This window comes from Melanerpes formicivorus, unplaced genomic scaffold (assembly GCF_026170545.1).
Source record: "Melanerpes formicivorus ecotype bairdi unplaced genomic scaffold, bMelFor1.0.p_v2 SCAF_5, whole genome shotgun sequence".
Classification (NCBI taxonomy): Eukaryota; Metazoa; Chordata; class Aves; order Piciformes; family Picidae; genus Melanerpes; species Melanerpes formicivorus.
In genome coordinates, this window is record NW_027142357.1 from 13,452,590 (window position 1) to 13,470,532 (window position 17,943).

Here is a 17,943-nt window from a genome sequence, read left to right on the forward strand (position 1 = left end):
TGGCAGTTGATGCCAGTGCGGCTGTTGTTACCTTGCATCCTCAGCAACGTCTAGGTGGTGTGTGGCATTGCAGCTGCAATCCTTCTGAGTTTGTAACAAGATAAGGATGGATTTCAGAGACCTTATAAGCTACCCTTTCTTTAGTTTGCCTTCTTTGGAAATGCCTCACAAGGGTGAAAGCCAGTGGTGTCACAAGATCTTTTATGTTTGCATTAAAGTGGCAATGAATTGTGAGTGCCCTTAAAGTAGAGAGATGTGATTGCATCAAAAGCACAGGCACGAGTAGGTGCGTTTTTTTCAAGAATGGATTCAAGAATAGTCAATGCTTCGCAACTACGCGAGGAGGGGGCCTCAAATGCGACTGGGAGCAGTCCTTCCTGGCGGATGGGCAGTTTTAGGCTATGGGCTTTGGTTGGTATATATCCAAGAACTACAGCTCCCGGCGGTCCAAGCGCCGCCTCCTGCGCCGCGGCCCTGCGGCGGGCGGAAGCACGGCGGCGAAGCGCCCTCTGCCCTCACTCGGGGGGGGGCACCGCTGTGGGGCCATGGAGCCGCTCAGGCCACGGCTGCTGGCGGTTAGCGAGGAGCTGGTTGAGTCCGAGCTGGCGTCTCTGAAGTTCCTCAGCCTGGAGTATTTCCCTATGAGGAAGCTGGAAGCCATCCAGAATGCGCAGGACTTTTTTGAAGCGCTGCGGGAGAGAGGCATGATCGAGGCGGGAAACCTATTCTTCCTGAAGGAGCTGCTCTATCGGATCAGTCGGATCGACCTCCTGGCTGCCCACCTGGGCTCCAGCCGTGAGGAGATGGAGAGAGAGCTGAAGATCCCAGGCAGGGCACAGGTGTCGGCTTACAGGCGAGTTACCAGCGGCACGGATCATCGGGCGGCTTGGGGTGGGGAGTGCGCAGCGCCGGCGGCTAGGAGCTCGCTCTTACATCGGCTGCACATCTCCTGTGGTCGGTATAAGCTTTTAACTGTGATCTGAACACCTGACTAAGGTTCGGAAGCGCACAAACCTGTTGCAGGTGAAAGCCAAGTACAGCCATACGGAAAGCTTAAATTTCTGGGCAGTAAAAGGGAGAAAATAAAGCCACCCCTTTCTGAAATGCTGAACAGCCCCCGAAGGCCACCCTGCCCGGGTGCTGCGTGGTGCGCTTTGTTTTCAACTCTGGAAAGTTTCAGTGCTGTTAGGATTTTAAGAAAACTAATTTCTTGTTAATCGCGGTTAAATACTTTGACTTCAGGCTGTCCTGAAACAGTGTCATCCTCTTTCCAGATACCTGCTCTTTCAGCTGTCAGAAGATGTCACCAAAGATGAGCTGGATTATTTCAAGTTGCTTTTGGAGAACGAATTACCAAAATGCAGGCAAAACCCTGAGACAATAACTGTAAGAATTACTTTTGTTTGTTTGTTTGTTTGTTTTGGTGTGGGTTTTTCTTAAAATTATTATAATCCATTGAGGCATTTGGGTTGTTACAAGAGGAACAAGCATCACTTGTCTTCTGGTGGAACACCATAAGGAAAAGGGTGCATCTAGAAAGGGATTGTAGGCTCTGGTGCTCATGGGACTTGTATGTGCTGGTGTTTATGCACCACCTTTGCATCAGCGTTATAGTCCAGAGAGCATGGGGCCAGCCCTGCACCTTATCAGAGTTTCTAGAAGTATGTGTTCCTTGATTTTCCCAGACGTGGAGGTGAGGCTGACAGGTCACTAATCTCCAGGCTCCTCTGTTTTATCCTGTCTAAAAATGGGTGTAATGTTTCCTTTCTTCCAGTCACCAGGAACATACTTGACTGCCATGACATTTCAGATATGGAGAGTGGCTTAGTAACTACATCAGCCAATTCCCTCAGGACTCTAATGCATCTCAGTGGGTCCCATAGTCAGATTCCTCAGTGTTCACAAACCTTGTCTTCACTTACGGTGTTTATCACACCTTGTCCCTTGTCTTATGGCCCTTCAACCTGGGAGGTGTGAGGAGAGAGGTTGCCAGTGAAGACCAAGGCAAAAAGGTTGTTAAGAATCTCAGCCTTCTCCTTGTCCTTTGTTTCTAGTTTGTCATTTCTTGCCCATCAGTAGAGGTACATTTTCTTCAACTTTCCTTTTCTGGTTGACATACCTGTAGAATACCTTGTTATTTTTTGTGTCCCTTGCTAAGTTCAGTTCCAGCCATGCCCTGGTCTTCCTGACCTCATCCTTACACAGCATCCCTATACTCCTCCCAAGATACCTGTCCCTACTTGAACTGCCTGTGCAGTTCCTTCTTACATTTTAATTTGACCTGCAGGCCTTGGCTTAGCCATGCTGGTCTCTTCTCTTCCTTGCCTTATTTCTTATACCTGGGGATTGAGAGTTCTTGCACTCTATGGAAAGTGTCCTTAAAGGTCTACCAGCTCTTTTCCTGCTCCCTTGTCCCTGAGAACCATTTCCCCAGGAGTCTCATTGACTAACTCCTTGAAGAGCTGGAAGTTTTCCTTCCTAAAATTCAGGATCCTGACTGTACTCCATTTCTGACTCATATCTCAGGACTGTGAACTTCAGCAGTGTGTAATTGCTGCAGCCCAGACTGCCTTCACTCTTGACATCCCTGATGAGCTTCCCTGCATTGGTGACCCTCAGATTCAGTATTACATCCCCTCAAGTAGGGCTGTTTCCTGTCTTAAGTTATCACTGAGACACCCCAGGAGTCTCCTGGATTGCCTACAGCTTGCTATGTTATTTTTCCAGCAATTGCTGGGGTGGTTAAAATCCCAGGACAAGATCCTCCAAGCATGATGGCGCCTGTAGCTGGAATAAGGCTTCATCCATAGGCTCCCCTTGATCAGGTGTCCTGTAGTAGACACCAACCACATGGTTCTCCTTATTGTCTTGGTCTCTAATACCTACCCCTAAACTTTTGACTTGGCTGTTCTTTAGGGACAGCTCTTCGCACTGTCCATTTCTTAACACAGATCCTGACTCTTCTGAACAGTGTGTAGCTATTGACAGCCACACTCCAGTCATAGGATTCATCAAGTTTCAGTAATGGGCACTGTATTGTAGCTTTCCAGCAGCAGAATAGTTTCCAACTCCTCCTGTTTGTTGCCCATGCTGCATGTGTTCATGCAGAAGCATTTCATCTGGGCTGTTGGCTGTGTCACCTTCTTAGCCAAACGCCCCTTTACTCACTTAAAGAATTTCACAGATGTTTCATTATTGGCTCCTGGTACTTCAGGAGCCCCTGACTCATCTCTGTAAGACTTTGACTATGCTATAGTGTACCCAGCATGCCATGGGACAACAGGTTCAAGGCCCTTCTCATACCCAGTCCCTCTAACCCTGGTGTGTCATCCCACCATGTCACAGACATGGAAGATCAATAATGGGTAAGTCTGAGGCCTGTACTAAGCTAGGAAGTTTCCTAGTGATGTCCTTTGCTCAGGCTCCAGGGAGACAGCAAACTTACCTCTGAGAAGGGTCTACCCAGCATATTGGACCCTCTCTTCCCCTCAGAAGGGAGTTACCTATAACTTTAACCCTCCTTCCTTGTGGATGTAGTCATGGTACAGGGGGTAGGCTTTTCTGACTGCAGACACTTCCAGTATAGATTACCCACCATCCACATCCTCATTTGACTGGTCTTTCTGAACCAGAGCCTCATATGTGGCTGGAGATGCTGGATGGCTGGAGGGGCAAGGTGAGTAAGGAAGGAGTTTACCTGCTTCCCTGACCATGAACTTGTCTCCATTCCCTCTTTTAATTTTGGTTTCTGCCTTTAGACTGACAGGGGCAGGATACAGGAGCCACTTGATCCTGTGTGCTTTCTGACAGGTGCACTCTCATTTGTGTTTTAAGGAGGACAGAACCTGGCTCTACCAGTCTACCTCTTATTCAGCCTTCCTGATTGCTTCACAGAAATCTCTACAGCATAATTCCATGCTTACATGTTCCCGTTTTTGCCATTGTCCAAGATGGTCACTACAGTGATTCTCATGTTGCAGTTAAGTGCACAAGATTGCCCCTGGAAGTCAAAGAAGTTACTGAAAGTAATATCATATATTCATTATGATCATCATTAGATGTCCTGAATTTAATTTTAGCAGATCTCAGCATCTCTGAGCTGTGGATGGGAAGTGAGTCCATTTTGAGATGATGTTTGCACTCACAGTGCTGGCAGGTTTTGTTGAACTAGGTTGCATTAATTCAGCCAAGGGCCAGCTGGACTGGCTCTGTGGGATGCAAGTGAGGTGCATCTGTATTTAAGTGCACGTTGCAGCTTCCCTCTCAGTGGCAGCATGGAGCTTCCCTAAGAGCAACCTACCTTTCTGATTACCCAGATGATGCTGGACATTTTCATTGCCATGGAGAAGAAGGGGATTTTGGGAGAAGACAACCTAAGTAGGCTGAAGAGTCTCTGTGCAGAAGTTAACATCAGCCTGTTGAAGAGAATTGAAGAGTATGAATTAAACCTATTTGGTAAAAGCAATTCTACTGGTAGCTATAAATATTCTCAGGTAAGTCTGCATGTTTCTTAGAAACATCATAATTTTGTCTTGGAAAAGACCATCCCTCTGTGAACAGTTAACTGTAAGCCCAGTTTAATAGCACTGTTTTGAAAAATTAAGATGCACCACTTTGTAACATCTTTTATTCTGAAGCTAAGGCACAGGCACCAGCTCCTGCAAGGTTAAAACTTTGGAAAAATTTGCAGGGGTAGCAAGACAGGCTGAGTGTGGTACAGCAGGTGGATAGGCATGGAGAAGTGTGTGAATGCAGCACCCTGTGATGATTATGTGGGCTGGAGAGGGTGTGGGGGTGTGCTGTCATACTGGGTACAGAGTCCCAAAGGTGGTGGGGTGGCAATTTGCCAGCAATGCTGTATAGAGAGAGCTGCCTAGAAAGCCAATGGGCACTTCACCCTCCTGTGCCAGTAGCACAGGCTGAGAAGGACAGTGAAGCAGCAATATTCTTTGTTTTCAGCAGCTTGAAGCTTACAAAATGACTAGCCGGCCCCGGGGAGTGTGCCTGATCCTCAATAATCACAATTTTGCAAAAGCCAGGGAGGCAGTGCCAGAACTCAGAAACCTGAGGGATCGGGATGGGACAGACATGGATGCAGGTGCGGTACTCTCTACTAAAAGTTTGCATTTCAATCTTCCCTTCCTAGGATGTTTGTGTGGTAGTGGCTGAGTTGGCTCTGTGTCTTGTGCTGGCAACACATCAACTTATCAAGCTTTTACTGGCTGCCTCATAACAATTCACAAGCATTTCACTGGTTAACTGAGTTTACTGCAACATGAAGCAGCAAACTTGGCCTGAACTTTACAGGTTAGGCTAGCTTTCCATCAGCCTTATGCATCCTACCATTCAAATGCAGAATCAGAAATGGGTTTGCTGCTGAGCCAAAATTGGGTGGGTGTTGTTTAACATCCAACTTAAAAAAAGAAGGGTTGGGTGGGGGACTCTCTCCTGGGGCCTTGCTTATAACAGGCTGTCCTGCAGCAGCGTAGTTCAGTGCAGGTCCTAGAGCCTGTGAGATGAGTGTAGTTGTGCAATCTGCATTATCTGTGCCAAGAGATGAAATCAATCAATGGACTTTACCTCATTGAGTTGAACTTAACTGGTGTCAGAGTGCAGTTTGTGACACAGGTACTTCCCCAAGGGCTAGTGTCCTGTTCTTTTGGGTACAGCAGCTGCACTGTTCAGCACTTTCTGAGATGGAGCAGCTGTGCAGTGGGTGGGGGAGAAGAGATACGGCTTGCTTAAAGAGCTCTGCAGGCTTTCCAGACAGGCACTACGAGATAGCAAGATTTCAAGGAAGCCTTTTAATCATAGAATCAACAAGGTTGGAAGACACCAGAGACCATCAAGTCCAACCTGTCACCCAACGCCTCATGACTAACTAAACCATGGCTTAAAGTGCCACATCCAGTCCTCTTTTGAATACCTCCAGGGACGGTGACTCCACCACCTCCCTGGGCAGCACATTCCAATGGCCAGTTACTCCTTCTGTGAAGAACTGTCTCCTCACCTCAAGCCTAAATCTCCCCTGGCACAGCTTGAGACTGTTGTCTTGTTCTGGTGCTGTTTGCCTGGGAGAAAAGACCAACCCTCACCTGGCTACAACCTCCTTTCAGGTAGTTGTAGACAGCAGTAAGGTCTCCCCTGAGCCTCCTCTTCTGCAGGCTAAACAACCCCAGCTCCCTTAGTCTCTTCTCCTAGGTCTTGTGCTCGAAACCTCTCCCCAGCCTCGTTGCTCTTCTCTGAACACATTCAAGTGTCTCAATATCCTTCCTAAACCGAGGGGCCCAGAACTGGACACAGTACTCAGGGTGTGGCCTAACCAGTGCTGAGTACAGGGGCAGAATGACTTCCCTAATGAGTTAAGGGAACTCAGTACACATATAATGTTTAGACTACTAAATTATTTTCAGAGCAGGAATGTAACTGCTGGATAGTAGAGTAGCAGGACTTAAAATAATTTGTCTCTAGCAATCCAGTCTGCAATTGCAGAGTCCAACCTTCATATAATGAAACAGCTCCCATTCCCTTTTCTATTTACTTTCCAGCGGCTCTAAGAAGAGTCTTTAGCAAGCTTCACTTTGCAGTAGTAGAACACAGAGACCTCACTGCAGAGGGAATGCGCAAGACTGTGGACATCTACCGCTGTGAGGACCACAAGGACAAAGACTGTTTTGTTTGCTGTATCCTATCTCATGGGAAAAAAGGCAGCGTATATGGCGTTGATGGGCAGGAAGTACCTATCCAGGAACTGACTACTTCTTTCACTGGACACAATTGCTACTCACTTGCTGGAAAACCAAAAGTCTTTTTTATTCAGGCCTGCCAAGGTGAATCCTTCCAGAAAGGTGTGCCCATTGAAACAGATTCGTTAGAGCAAGATTCTTCTGCAGAAACAGATGCAAGGCTGCAATTTGACTGCATCCCTTCAGAGGCAGACTTCCTCTTGGGCATGGCTACCCTGCAAGATTATGTTTCCTACAGAAACCGAAGGGAGGGGACCTGGTACATACAGGCATTGTGCCAGCACCTGGAGTACAGCTGTCCTCGGTAACTATGTTTCCATAAGCAACACCCATGTTTTTTCCATCCAAATGACAAGTGTGGTTTGGATGCAGAGGTAGATGATGTGTGTTGGGAGTGCATAGTAATGTAGCACAGAGCAGTACCACGGAGATTGTTCAAAGCAGTTTACCTAACTGCTGTGAAGCCTGTTTAAAACAGAAGCTGTTAGTACTGGTATAGAACAAGGTATGTGAGAATGTGGCAATTTTTCTGCTATTAAGTGCTTCCCTAATACAAAACATACTTGTCTTTTTGCAGAGGAGAAGATATTCTTACCATCCTGACAGCAGTCAATCAAGAGGTGAGCAAAAAGAGTTGCAGTCAAAATGTACAGAAGCAGATGCCACAGCCCAGTTTCACACTGAGGAAAAGGCTCATCTTTCCTGTCAACTAAATGGGAATGAACTACAAATGCATATGGAACTGCAGCAGCTGGAGTCACCTACTGTCAGCTAAGAACTTTAGAACATACCAGAATTAAAAACTTTTAAGAACCTATTAGCTAAGAAAGCTAAGATTTTTCAGGGTAAATGTTTTAATGGAAAATACAACCAAGGAGCAAAAGCCTTAAAAAATTTGTGTTAAAACACACGATACTTTATATTTGAGAGCATCTCTGAGCTGCTCTCAGAGGTGTGGTTTCTTAAAATGTGTTGAGTGCCCTCTATCAGCTGTACCACACTGCTTTTGCAGTGGTATCTTCCCACTGCAGATTTTGAAGACAACTGTTACAAAGCCTTATGTATTTTATGTGTAACTCTTACAAAATAAAGGGAGGAGCAACACACATTTTATAGGATAGCACCAGTTCTCATCTGTCTTTTGTTACTTTTCCTCACCACTTAAAATACTTCTTAGTGTTTTAGTACAACTTGAGGAAACGTTGAACACTTGTCCCCCAGCATCCTCAGCAGGATGTGGCTGTGACCTGCGTTTTGGAGTGTCCTCTACATAGAGTAGTTTTAATAGTGAAGATCAGTTGCTCTGGTACTGCTTTATGTTTGAAGATATCCAATTATACTGTGTTCACTTACCTGGCCGATCTTCAAGTCTCAGTTCTAAGCACAGCAAAAGGAAAAGTTGCTAGGTAAGTACTCAAGTCCTTAGAATCAATTTTGGTATTGCCTCACATGATTAATAAGCACACAGAACAGGAGCTTTACAAGCTCGGAATAGAAGGTAAAGCTTTGTTACTCTGCTTTGCTTAAAATGAGATGTTCATTCTGTTACACTCTTGTTACAGCTTTCAGCCTTAAATAATCATCTACACTGATACCATTGCCTAAACAGATCTTCACTGTAGCCTAAGTCCCTCCCTAGCCTCCTGTGGGGAGGCTCTTTAGTACTATCCTTGGTAACATGCTGGGGGAGGGAGGTGAGAGAAAGCCCTGAGGAAAAGAACCTGAGGAGGCTGGTGGACAAGAAGCTGTATATGAGCATAGTGTGCACTTGCAGCGCAGAAGGCAAATCACCTCCTGGGCTGCACCAGAAGATGCATGGCCAGCAGATCAGAGATGATCCTGTCACTTTACTCTGGTCTGGTGAGACCTCATTTGGAGTACTGTGTTCAACTCTGCACCACTCAACAGAGGAAAGCCATAGACCTGATAGAGCAGGTCCAGAGGAGGGCCACAAAAATGATCATGGGGCTGGAGCATGGGAAAGGAGAGGCGGGGAGAGCTGGGGGTGTTCAGCTTGGAGAAGAGGAGGCTCTGGGGAGACTGAATAATGACCTTCCAGTATCTGAAGGGGGCCTACAAGAAGGCTGGAGAGGGACTGTTACAAAGGCCTGCAGTAATAGCACAAGGGAAAGTGGTTTTAAATTAGGTAAGAGTAAATTTAGAAGATCTTTACAATAAGGGTGCTTCAGTACTGGCAGAGGTTGCCCAGAGAGGTGGTTTGAGACCCCATCCCTGGAGGTAATGTTTGGTGAGGTTTGACCAGGCTCTGGGGTTGATCTCATCTGGTTGAGGATGTCACTGCTCAATGCAGGAACACTGGACTAGAAGACCATTAGAGGTCCCTTCCAACCCAGGTAATTCTATGATTCTACACACACAAGCAAAGCAAACCAAGGAATTCATTCACCATTCTTTATGAGCAGGAAGAGTGTTCAGCTGTCTCCAGGAAAGAAAGCTCCATCACACATGATGGTTATTTGTAAAGACAAACACCATCACTCCATCTCCCCTTCTTTCTTCCTCCAGTTTTATTGATGAGCATGATGTTATAGCCACTGGAAGCACTGCTCACTAATCCATGTTATCTACGCTGTTTTAATCAGAAACCCCAAACAGCACCACACCAGCAACTATAAAGAAAATTAACTGCCCCAGCCAAAATCAGCACACTTCTCTGTCTTTCCAGTTAATCTGAAATTTTCTTCTAAGAGCACAACTTATCTTAGGATATCCAAACCTAGGCACTGAGAGTTCAACTGCAAGAGCTAGATACTTTCAAGTGAAGATTCTAGCCCACAGAAAATGCCTTATTTGTATTCACTTCTCAATTGTATAAAATGCTCTTTAAAGGCCCTTGTTCCTGGAAGATTGGCAGAAGTCTTTCTTTAGCACAAGACAAGAAAGGAGCTCAAGGTGCTTCCAAATTTCATCTGAAGAATTACTTCAGAATTGCCAAAGTCCCACTGATTTAGGTGGCTTAATAAACCTATTTTCTCCAGGAAGCTCTTACCTGCATCTTCTTCAGGCACATCTGCGCTTTTGTAGTTAGTTCTAGCTCTCTTCCTGCAACTTCAAAGGGCTTACAGCTTACTACACCTGAAGTGCTAGAGAGCAAGTGAGGAAAGAAAGCATCACCAAAGTATTAGATAGTATTTACATGCTTACAAAATGACAGCTAGCTGTGTTCCTCAGGCTTGGCACCTGAAATCTCTTGAGTTCAACAGGCAGGGACTTGAATACTCATGTTTTCTTTCCATATGCATCATGAACAGCTTTGATGCAAAGAAAGCGTGTAGCTTTAATCCCAATCCCAATATAGCTCCCCTGTGGAATACACTTCTGCAATGTCAGTAGTTAAATAATTAAGTTAGTAACATTGGCCTTTGTTCTGAGGACATACAAATGCAAACGTTAAGTATTGATGCATAAATACATTTAATACTAGGAAATAGTGTAAATTACCTACTTGCTAGTTAAGGAAATTTGGTCAACACCTCTTGCAGCCCAAGTATTGGTGTTTGAGCTTGCAGCAGGATCATTTACAAGTGTAACAGAGAACACAGGGAAGAGAATGTTCCCTTAATGTGTTGTACTTGACCTTAAAGGTCTTTTCCAAGTGAAACAATTCTATGTCCAATTCATGAAAAATTGAGGTGAAAATTCAACCTCTGACCGAAAGCTCGTCATCTTCTCACATCAGAAAAATAAGCTACATAAATATAGGATACTTACCCACAGGAGAACAGTGGTCTGTTCTTTGAGATGTCATGCAGAGAGTTCTAGAGGAACCAGTGTCAGTAACTTTGACTAATTCAGGTAAGAGTCTGTTAACTGCAAATCTATGTTGTTCCCATTCTCTACTGCTGAAGGAATTGAGTGTTCTGGGCAAAATGATCAGGACCTTTCAGCCTGAAATATGAATGCAAGGGCTTGTGCTGAAGGTGGCATGCACAGCCACAGGCAGGAATGTGGCACCTCTGTGCCAAGAGATTCAGTGAGACACAAAGGGAGGATTCCAGCAAGTAGCTTGGTTTCAGTCTCTCTCTCCATACTATCCTAACTACAGAGGGTTGATGTAACATCAGTTACTGAGACGGGAAAACAGCAGCACTATTAGCAGATATGTTTACCATGCAAAGTCATCTGCCACCTCGAACAGCTGGAGTGCATACAGCCCACTACAGCCTAATTAAGCCTTTACATCAATTTCTTAGCTTTTACAGACATCATTTGTGCAGATAGCAACTCATTGGCAACTCATTTGGCTGTTCAGTCTGCAGAAGAGAAGGCTCCAAGGTGACCTAATTGTCGCCTTCCAGTATCTGAAGGGGGCCTACAGGAAGGCTGGGGAAGGACTTCTCAGGATATCAGGTAGTGATAGGACTAGGGGGAATGGAATGAAGCTGGAGGTGGGGAGATTCAGGCTGGATGTGAGGAGGAGGTTCTTCACCATGAGAGTGGTGAAACCCTGGAATGGGTTGTCCAGGGAGGTGGTCGAGGCCCCGTCCCTGGGGGTGTTTAAGAGCAGGCTGGATGAGGCTCTGTCCAGCCTGATCTAGTGTGGGGTGTCCCTGCCCATGGCAGGGGGGTTGGAACTAGATGATCCTTGTGGTCCCTTCCAACCCTGAATGAAACTATGAAACTATTAAGCTTGTGTACAGTATGACAATAAATAAATTTTAGCCAAAAAAGGCCTAATTTTAGGTTTGTTATAGAACACCGTAGTATAGAAGATGACATCTGGAACAAACCCCACAAGATAACCAAGATACTGAAAAATGGTTTGTTATGCATATTTATTATAAAATTTACACTCAACTATTAAACAACAGTAAGTGCAAAAAGCAGATGAAAAAACACCATGAAGTTCCCAGACCTTTCAAACCTTTTGTCTAATGCCCCTCCAGTAACAGCCAAATGAGGCTCCAGCCCAGCACTCACCTTCCCTTTCTGCTGCTGTTTGACTCCAGTAGGCTTTTAACTTTGACCACAGGTACCTTGAGCATGTAGGTTATCACTGAGTTTATCAAAAACAGTGACATTAGAAAGGTATAAAATTGTGCTTGGTTTAAGCCAATCTTAATACAAGTAAATACTACATTTCTATCTGTTGAAACCTTCTCAAGTCCTTTCTGGTTTTGTCTCAAAGATTAGGTAACTTTTCAGAAGTGTAATTCTCTCTTTCCTTCCAGTTCTACCTCCCACTCAACCTAATCACACTTGTGGAGGATCAAGACGTTGTGCAATGTCTCAGCTATCACAGTCACACAAGTCTGTCTCATCTCTTACAGGATGCAACAGAAGCCGAATCAGTTCCTAGAAAAATGGCAACTTTTAGTGTGTTCTTCAAAACAAGTACAATACTCAAAAAGTTAAATCATTTGTGCCAAACCCCAGAAGAAAAAGTACCAGTTTTCTCTGCTGCTGCAAGCTGGGCACATATATACAAAATGCGTGTGATCATCCCTCAGTATAAATGCATAACAGAGGTTCAACAACACTGCAGTACACATCAACGAACCAGACAACACACACACACATTGGCATACAGATGCTTCCATTTCCTTCTTGCCTTGTGTAAAGTATCTGATGACACAAACAAGCAAACAGAACCTCTCCACATTACCATAGTCTTGTTTGAACTGAACCAGTGTATATTGGTTGAGCTATGAAATATGGAAGTCTCCCATAGAGAAACATCATTTAATGAATGTTATTTTAGATGACTTAACTGAATCATGGTCTGCCAAAGGAATTCTGATGTAGCTGATTTGCTGCTTCTGTTTATAAAAGAATGATCCAATGGCTGGAGTTCTCTAAGGAAGCTAGTTAGAAAAACAGTATAATGTTTATCTGTAACTTACCCATATTCCTGTAACAAACACACAGGAAATAGACATATTTTGACACATGATATAGTTCTCTGTTGATACCAAACTATCTAATCCCTTTGTTAACTCATTCCTGTTGTTTCCCTAGATGTTAAAAGTATGCAGCAGACATAACCTGTCTCAGTTCAGTGGAGAGCAAAATTACCACTCCCTGCTCCTTTCACTCTTACCCTACTAGCTAGGCTAGGCCTCATGCACAGCTACCAATAGTTACATGAAGAAATTAAATATTTTTAATTAAAAAAAGGGGCAACCAAAATTAACCCGTATATAGTATTTTAAATAAAATTCACCTTTTGTAAGTGTAAGGTTTTGCTTCAACAGCAAAAGGCTGCTCCAGGAGTTCCTGAATATTTCTGTGCGCTGCTGACAGGCAAGCTTCTGCTATGAATCCCTGTGCAAGTCTGAAGTGGTTACTCCCTTTCCTTTTACAAAAGACTGTTACAGCAAAGAGTCATCACAACATTTACAGAACTGTGAAAGCAGAAAGGCCACATTACAAATTTCTTATAAACCTGGTTAAGTAGCTTTCTTTTCCTGCCCTACTTCACTCATCCCAGCAGCATCAAGGGTATGATTCTGGTGCTCATACCTTACAGCAAATGCAAACCAGCATGAATAGTTACATTGCTGCTTCACACCATGCACCCAGGCAGGTACCAGCTATGTCCCACATGCACAGTAACAAGTGAAGTAAACTCTGGTTTACATAACTGTATGGAAACTAAACTTTAAAATAATTTTTAAATGTTGATAGGTACAGTGAAAAATTACATAAAGGACCTGTTTCCATTCAGGTCACTAGTGAGGACCCATTCCTCCAAGGAAATTCGGGCAGCCTTTTTTTTTCCCCTTAAGCTACACTATAAATCTACTGTAGATTATTTAGTAAAGACTAGAGCCTTGGACAGGAAAAAAAAATCAAAAAAGCAGCATGAGCAGAAATATTTTGCTTATTACCACTAAGAAATCAGATTTTTAAAATGGACTTCTGAGACAGAAAGTCTGCCTCAGCTTTGTTCAGAATCAGGTTCAGAACCACGCTCCATCATCAAAACACAGGATTCCAACACAAGCAAAATCGATTTGTGTTCATCAGAATGCTACAAGAACACTAGCTTTCATCTTCCTGTTTCTAAATACAGTCTGGTACATTTTGCTCTTAATGAAATCTTCTAAACAAATTCCTGCCTAAAATCAGAAGTTAGTAATGAAAGGCATGAATTTTACTGCAGAGCTTTCAAATACACAGAATATCTACCTAAAGTCAGGTTACTGTTTTTTTTTTGACACTTGTCTTGAAATAAAAAACTCTCCACTTAGGTCAAACAGAAACCCTGAATCAAGCACCTGTATTTTACTTCCTTTTGCAACACTTATGTGCCTGAGATTGTGTGTGGTATGTGCACATGCAAAAATGCCCTCATTTAAAAAGACACACAGCACAGCCTGGAGGATTTCTTAGCTGGAATTTTTCACCCCAATACACATGCTGCTTTCCTGCTTCTTAGTTCTTATTCATTGCACCTTCCTTTGTGTGCTTCAGGAACTCTTGATAGAAATTAACTTCTGTTAATACGTCACTACCACAATTGCACTCCTTCGAAATACAAATCCTGACCACCAGCTGCTGTGTTTGTAAACAGAAGTATTGTTTTCTAAAGGTTCTCTTCCCTGCTTCTGAAAGCAGGGAGTTCAAAAGAGCAGTTTCCTAAATGGAAAATACAAGAATAAAAAATAAATCCAAGTTTTCATATTTGTTAGCTACAGAACTTGGACCAATAATGCTAGATGGACTGACTGTTCTTTCAGTACTATATTAAAATGATACAGCCTGACTACTAACAACTAGTAAAATACTATGGTTGTATAGTGGGAATAAATCGAACAGCCCCTGCAAGACCATTCTACGCATACAGGTTAAAAGGTTGAAATGCTGAGAACGTCTACAATGGCCTTTTATTTTTGCTTAAGTTCAGACAGATGCTAAAGGGGCTACCAAAACTAAGCTTTGGTTTCTTCAAGTCTGCCACAAAAGCCTTCTTCATCAAACCCAAGCAATGGTCTTTTCTTCCTTCATCCCAACACTTCTCTCTCCCACATCTTTAACATGCTCCTGCCTTCTGCAACTCTCCTGTGACACATCTAGTGATGCCTCTACTGGATGTTTATCCCTCATGTATGTGTTATGCCAGAAGCCAATCGTTTTTCAGAGCAGTCAGTCCTCCTTTAGGGTATCTATTTTTGATGACTGTATGCAAACTGGAGCTCCTAACGCTCCAATCATGACTGGAAGACTGTGGTTTCTTCTCAGGCCTGCCATCAAGTTGCTACCTGCATTTAGAAACACGGCTGAGTCCTTCCTCTGCAAGCTAATTTCTGGCCCCTGATTCTTGCTGTGGTCCTGTGTCTCGGGGGGCTTGATCACCCTGGCAATACCCAGCCTCTTCAGTCTGTCCACTAGGTTCATCTTCATCTGGCCTACATCTGGAGTGTTACGGGAGGGCTTTAGGCCATACATTTCTTGCAAGAATGTTTCTGCTGGACGAGAAGCCAGGAAATTTTCTGAGTGATGCACTCGAGGCTCAAATGGTGGAGGGGAAGGACAAGGTGAACGCAAAGGAGAATTCGGTGGAGTAGAAGGAATGGGGAAAGTTCGAGGGTGCTGCAGCAAAGGCAGTTTTTCTAACATGGGGCTATCGTAAACCTTGGCAGAGATGCCTCGTTCTTGCAGCAGTTTGGCCAGACTGCTCGTGCTGCTGAAGGTAGTAGTTGAATCTCTTCTGTTGGTGAGAAATTCTCCAGTACTGAGTCTGTAAGACAGAGCTGAAGTGCTCACCGCTGTGTTTCCAATACTGCTACCACTATTTCCAAATGAAGATGGGGCACCCATGGAGCTGAAGTAAAATAAAATGAAAGAAGATGCACATCAGACATTTTTATACCTGCTCTGCATTTGCTTTTTAGTATACAGAAGGCTCAAGAAAATGTAAACTATTGCTATTAGCTGGGACAGTTGCAGCACTAATTGTGCTGCAAGACATTTAGAACATTTTGGGCTGACTGAGAGGTTTTGGTGTTAAGTACCAATGAATTCACCTTCTGTAGACACCTACACTGCATTGTAGTAACTTAGTTAAAAAAATCATGATAGAATCAGAAAAAGATTTTAAATCATAGAATGTTTGTTTACAATAGTTATATGATACAAGGTGTTTGCTATTTAATAGTATAAATTTACTTCCTTTAAGTCACCCTAATTTGTTTTAAACTCTAACTCTAGAGAATTTCAGGTTTCCCCTTTGTAATTACAACTGTCTGTACAAGCAAAACCCTCTGTGCTGTTTAGTGCCTTGGTGTATTTTAAAACGGGCACCTATATCAGAAGCCAGACAGCAATGGTTTAATCCTATGCAGCAACATTTAGGATGTCAACAGCCATCATACCTGGAAGTTACTTGAGTGACATCAGACGGGTGAAGGATTCTACAGGTAGTGAAAGTAAATGTGGAATTTGTGGAAGACAGGCACTTCCCTGGATTTGAGGCTGCAATGTGAGAATTTATATCCATTAAGGGTAAAAATAAAGACAGACAAGGACTAATCAAAGCAAAGTTTAAGATAATGTTGTTGTTACTGCTGATTTTTTTCAGTTTTGTTTGTCCTTTTTTTTTTTGTTAGTGAAGAACAAAGACAGCAAAGACAGCATTGTCACAACATCAAATACTTTATACTGAAAAAAAAGACACTGGAGGGGAAAAAAAAAAGGGGGCACAACTCCCCCAACAAAACAATTAAAAAATTAGCCATGCTTCTTACCAGTGAGTGGTACTGCTGCTGAAGTGACAGCTGGTAGGAAAATCCCTGCCACTGGCTGTGCCACTGTACATTTCTTTTCCTCTGGGAAGGGCAGTTGCACTTGAAATGTAATACCTCCTTCACCTTCTTCCTCATCATCCTCTTCCAAGTCAGAGATGTGGTGCACAGCATCATCAGATAGAGGGGTAAAACCCTTTGTAACAACACCTGGTCTTGGGTCAAGAATAGTGCCTAGGTTTGGTTGAGCAAGCTGCTGCCAATGAAAAAGGGTCTGAGATCCTGGTGTGACACAAGAGAAGAGTCTCAGAGAGCCAATACCTATTATTGCAGCAAGTCACAAGAATTCATCAAAACATAGCGCTGTGTAAGAAAGCCAAGTAGAAAGTGATGCTGATGAGCTAGTTGGCTTGGAGCTTACACTAAATAGTACTGCTTCCTCTTACTACACCTCTAGCCACACACAAACCAACAATTATTGAGTTGGCAAATTAATGTAAAATCCTGACAAGAGAAGGAAGATCATCCTCTTACCTTCAATGGGTTTAACAATTTGCAATTTTTCCGGTAGGAGGACACGTAGATTGCTAGAGCTGGCAGAGAGATCAGTGAATTCTGAGTTTGTACCCAGGGAGAAACAGCTTTCCGTCGGTGTACTGCAGCTGCTAGCCCCTTCTTTCTGCTCAGCCAGTGAATGCATTTTTCGCTCCCATTCCTCCTCAAAGAACTGCTTCTCACTGAGGTAGTTCTGACGACGGAGAGAAAGCCTGTGCAGAGCTGCGACTAAATCATCATCTCCAAGGGTTCCCAGCTGGCCAGGACTATGAGTGTCTCTGTGAAGAACATCAAATAACAACTGCTATTAAGACCACAGAATAAACTATTTCTCTCTTACACAACAGAGGTCCAGTCTGGATTTAATTTTGAATCCATTAGTTTAGAATGAAAATAATAGGCTGTTTCCTACTTCAAGTTCTTCTCAGAGCTGCTCCTCTGGGTTGTCCATGCACGGCTCTCCACATGGCACACACCTGACTGAAAGGGCTTTGCTGTCATAACAACACTTGACCGATTAGATCCAGGAATTGGCAATGGGGCAGGAAAGGAAAAGCAGCGGCCACGAGTGACGTTAGCAACCTTGACAGTGTCAAACACTCGTTTCTGCTGACTCCTGGAGAAAAGGTAACACAACAAATGCAGTTTTCAGATTTCTTTATAAATTTTGAAAAAGGTAAAGCTTTGAACAACAGACTTTCAGGTCTGCAGAAACCTGACTAAAAAGATTTAAGAACGGAAAGCCAGGATTTTCCTAAGACACTCAAGTTTTCAGGACTACTATTAAATATTACAATTACTACCTTACTTTGACCTTAAAGACCTGATCCTCTATTAATAACCACATAAGAACATTCAGAAGCATGTATTTTATTTATTTAATTTATATATGCTTTCAGAAGCATGTATTTCATTTACTACTCCTTGCTCAGAAG

General features: G+C 43.5%; 2 protein-coding genes across 6 annotated transcripts in view; one reads left to right on the forward strand and one right to left on the reverse strand.

Moving 5' to 3' along the window:
• Positions 1–502: 502 nt before the first annotated feature.
• On the forward strand, positions 503–7,869 carry LOC137441192 (caspase-8-like). 2 transcript variants are annotated; one of them, XM_068138283.1, is made up of 6 exons: positions 503–853; positions 1,275–1,386; positions 4,317–4,493; positions 4,960–5,098; positions 6,549–7,050; positions 7,324–7,869. In XM_068138283.1, exons 1-6 carry the CDS (start codon positions 546–548, stop codon positions 7,457–7,459), a joined length of 1,374 nt encoding a protein of 457 aa, XP_067994384.1. In that variant the 5' UTR covers positions 503–545; the 3' UTR covers positions 7,460–7,869. The 2 variants fall into 2 exon arrangements, with proteins under 2 accessions (XP_067994384.1, XP_067994385.1); XM_068138284.1 differs by having other exon boundaries at positions 4,963–5,098.
• Positions 7,870–11,525: 3,656 nt separating this feature from the next.
• TRAK2 (trafficking kinesin protein 2) overlaps positions 11,526–17,943 on the reverse strand; it is a 28,849-nt gene continuing 22,431 nt past the window's right edge. For all 4 annotated transcript variants that reach the window (XM_068138299.1, XM_068138300.1, XM_068138301.1 and 1 more), the window contains 5 exons: positions 17,421–17,624; positions 16,988–17,286; positions 16,457–16,735; positions 16,085–16,184; positions 11,526–15,534 (listed from right to left, as the gene is read on the reverse strand). In XM_068138299.1, coding sequence (XP_067994400.1) covers positions 14,856–15,534; positions 16,085–16,184; positions 16,457–16,735; positions 16,988–17,286; positions 17,421–17,624 — 1,561 coding nt within the window. In that variant the 3' untranslated portion in view covers positions 11,526–14,855. The remainder of the gene's footprint in view (positions 15,535–16,084; positions 16,185–16,456; positions 16,736–16,987; positions 17,287–17,420; positions 17,625–17,943) is intronic.

Coding starts and splice junctions, on each gene's coding strand:
- LOC137441192 (XM_068138283.1), top strand. CDS start 546: ATGGAGCCGCTCAGGCCACGGCTGCTGGCGGTTAGCGAGGAGCTGGTT. Junction 1,387..4,316: donor AAAACCCTGAGACAATAACT/GTAAGAATTACT, acceptor CTGATTACCCAG/ATGATGCTGGACATTTTCAT. Junction 4,494..4,959: donor GTAGCTATAAATATTCTCAG/GTAAGTCTGCAT, acceptor CTTTGTTTTCAG/CAGCTTGAAGCTTACAAAAT.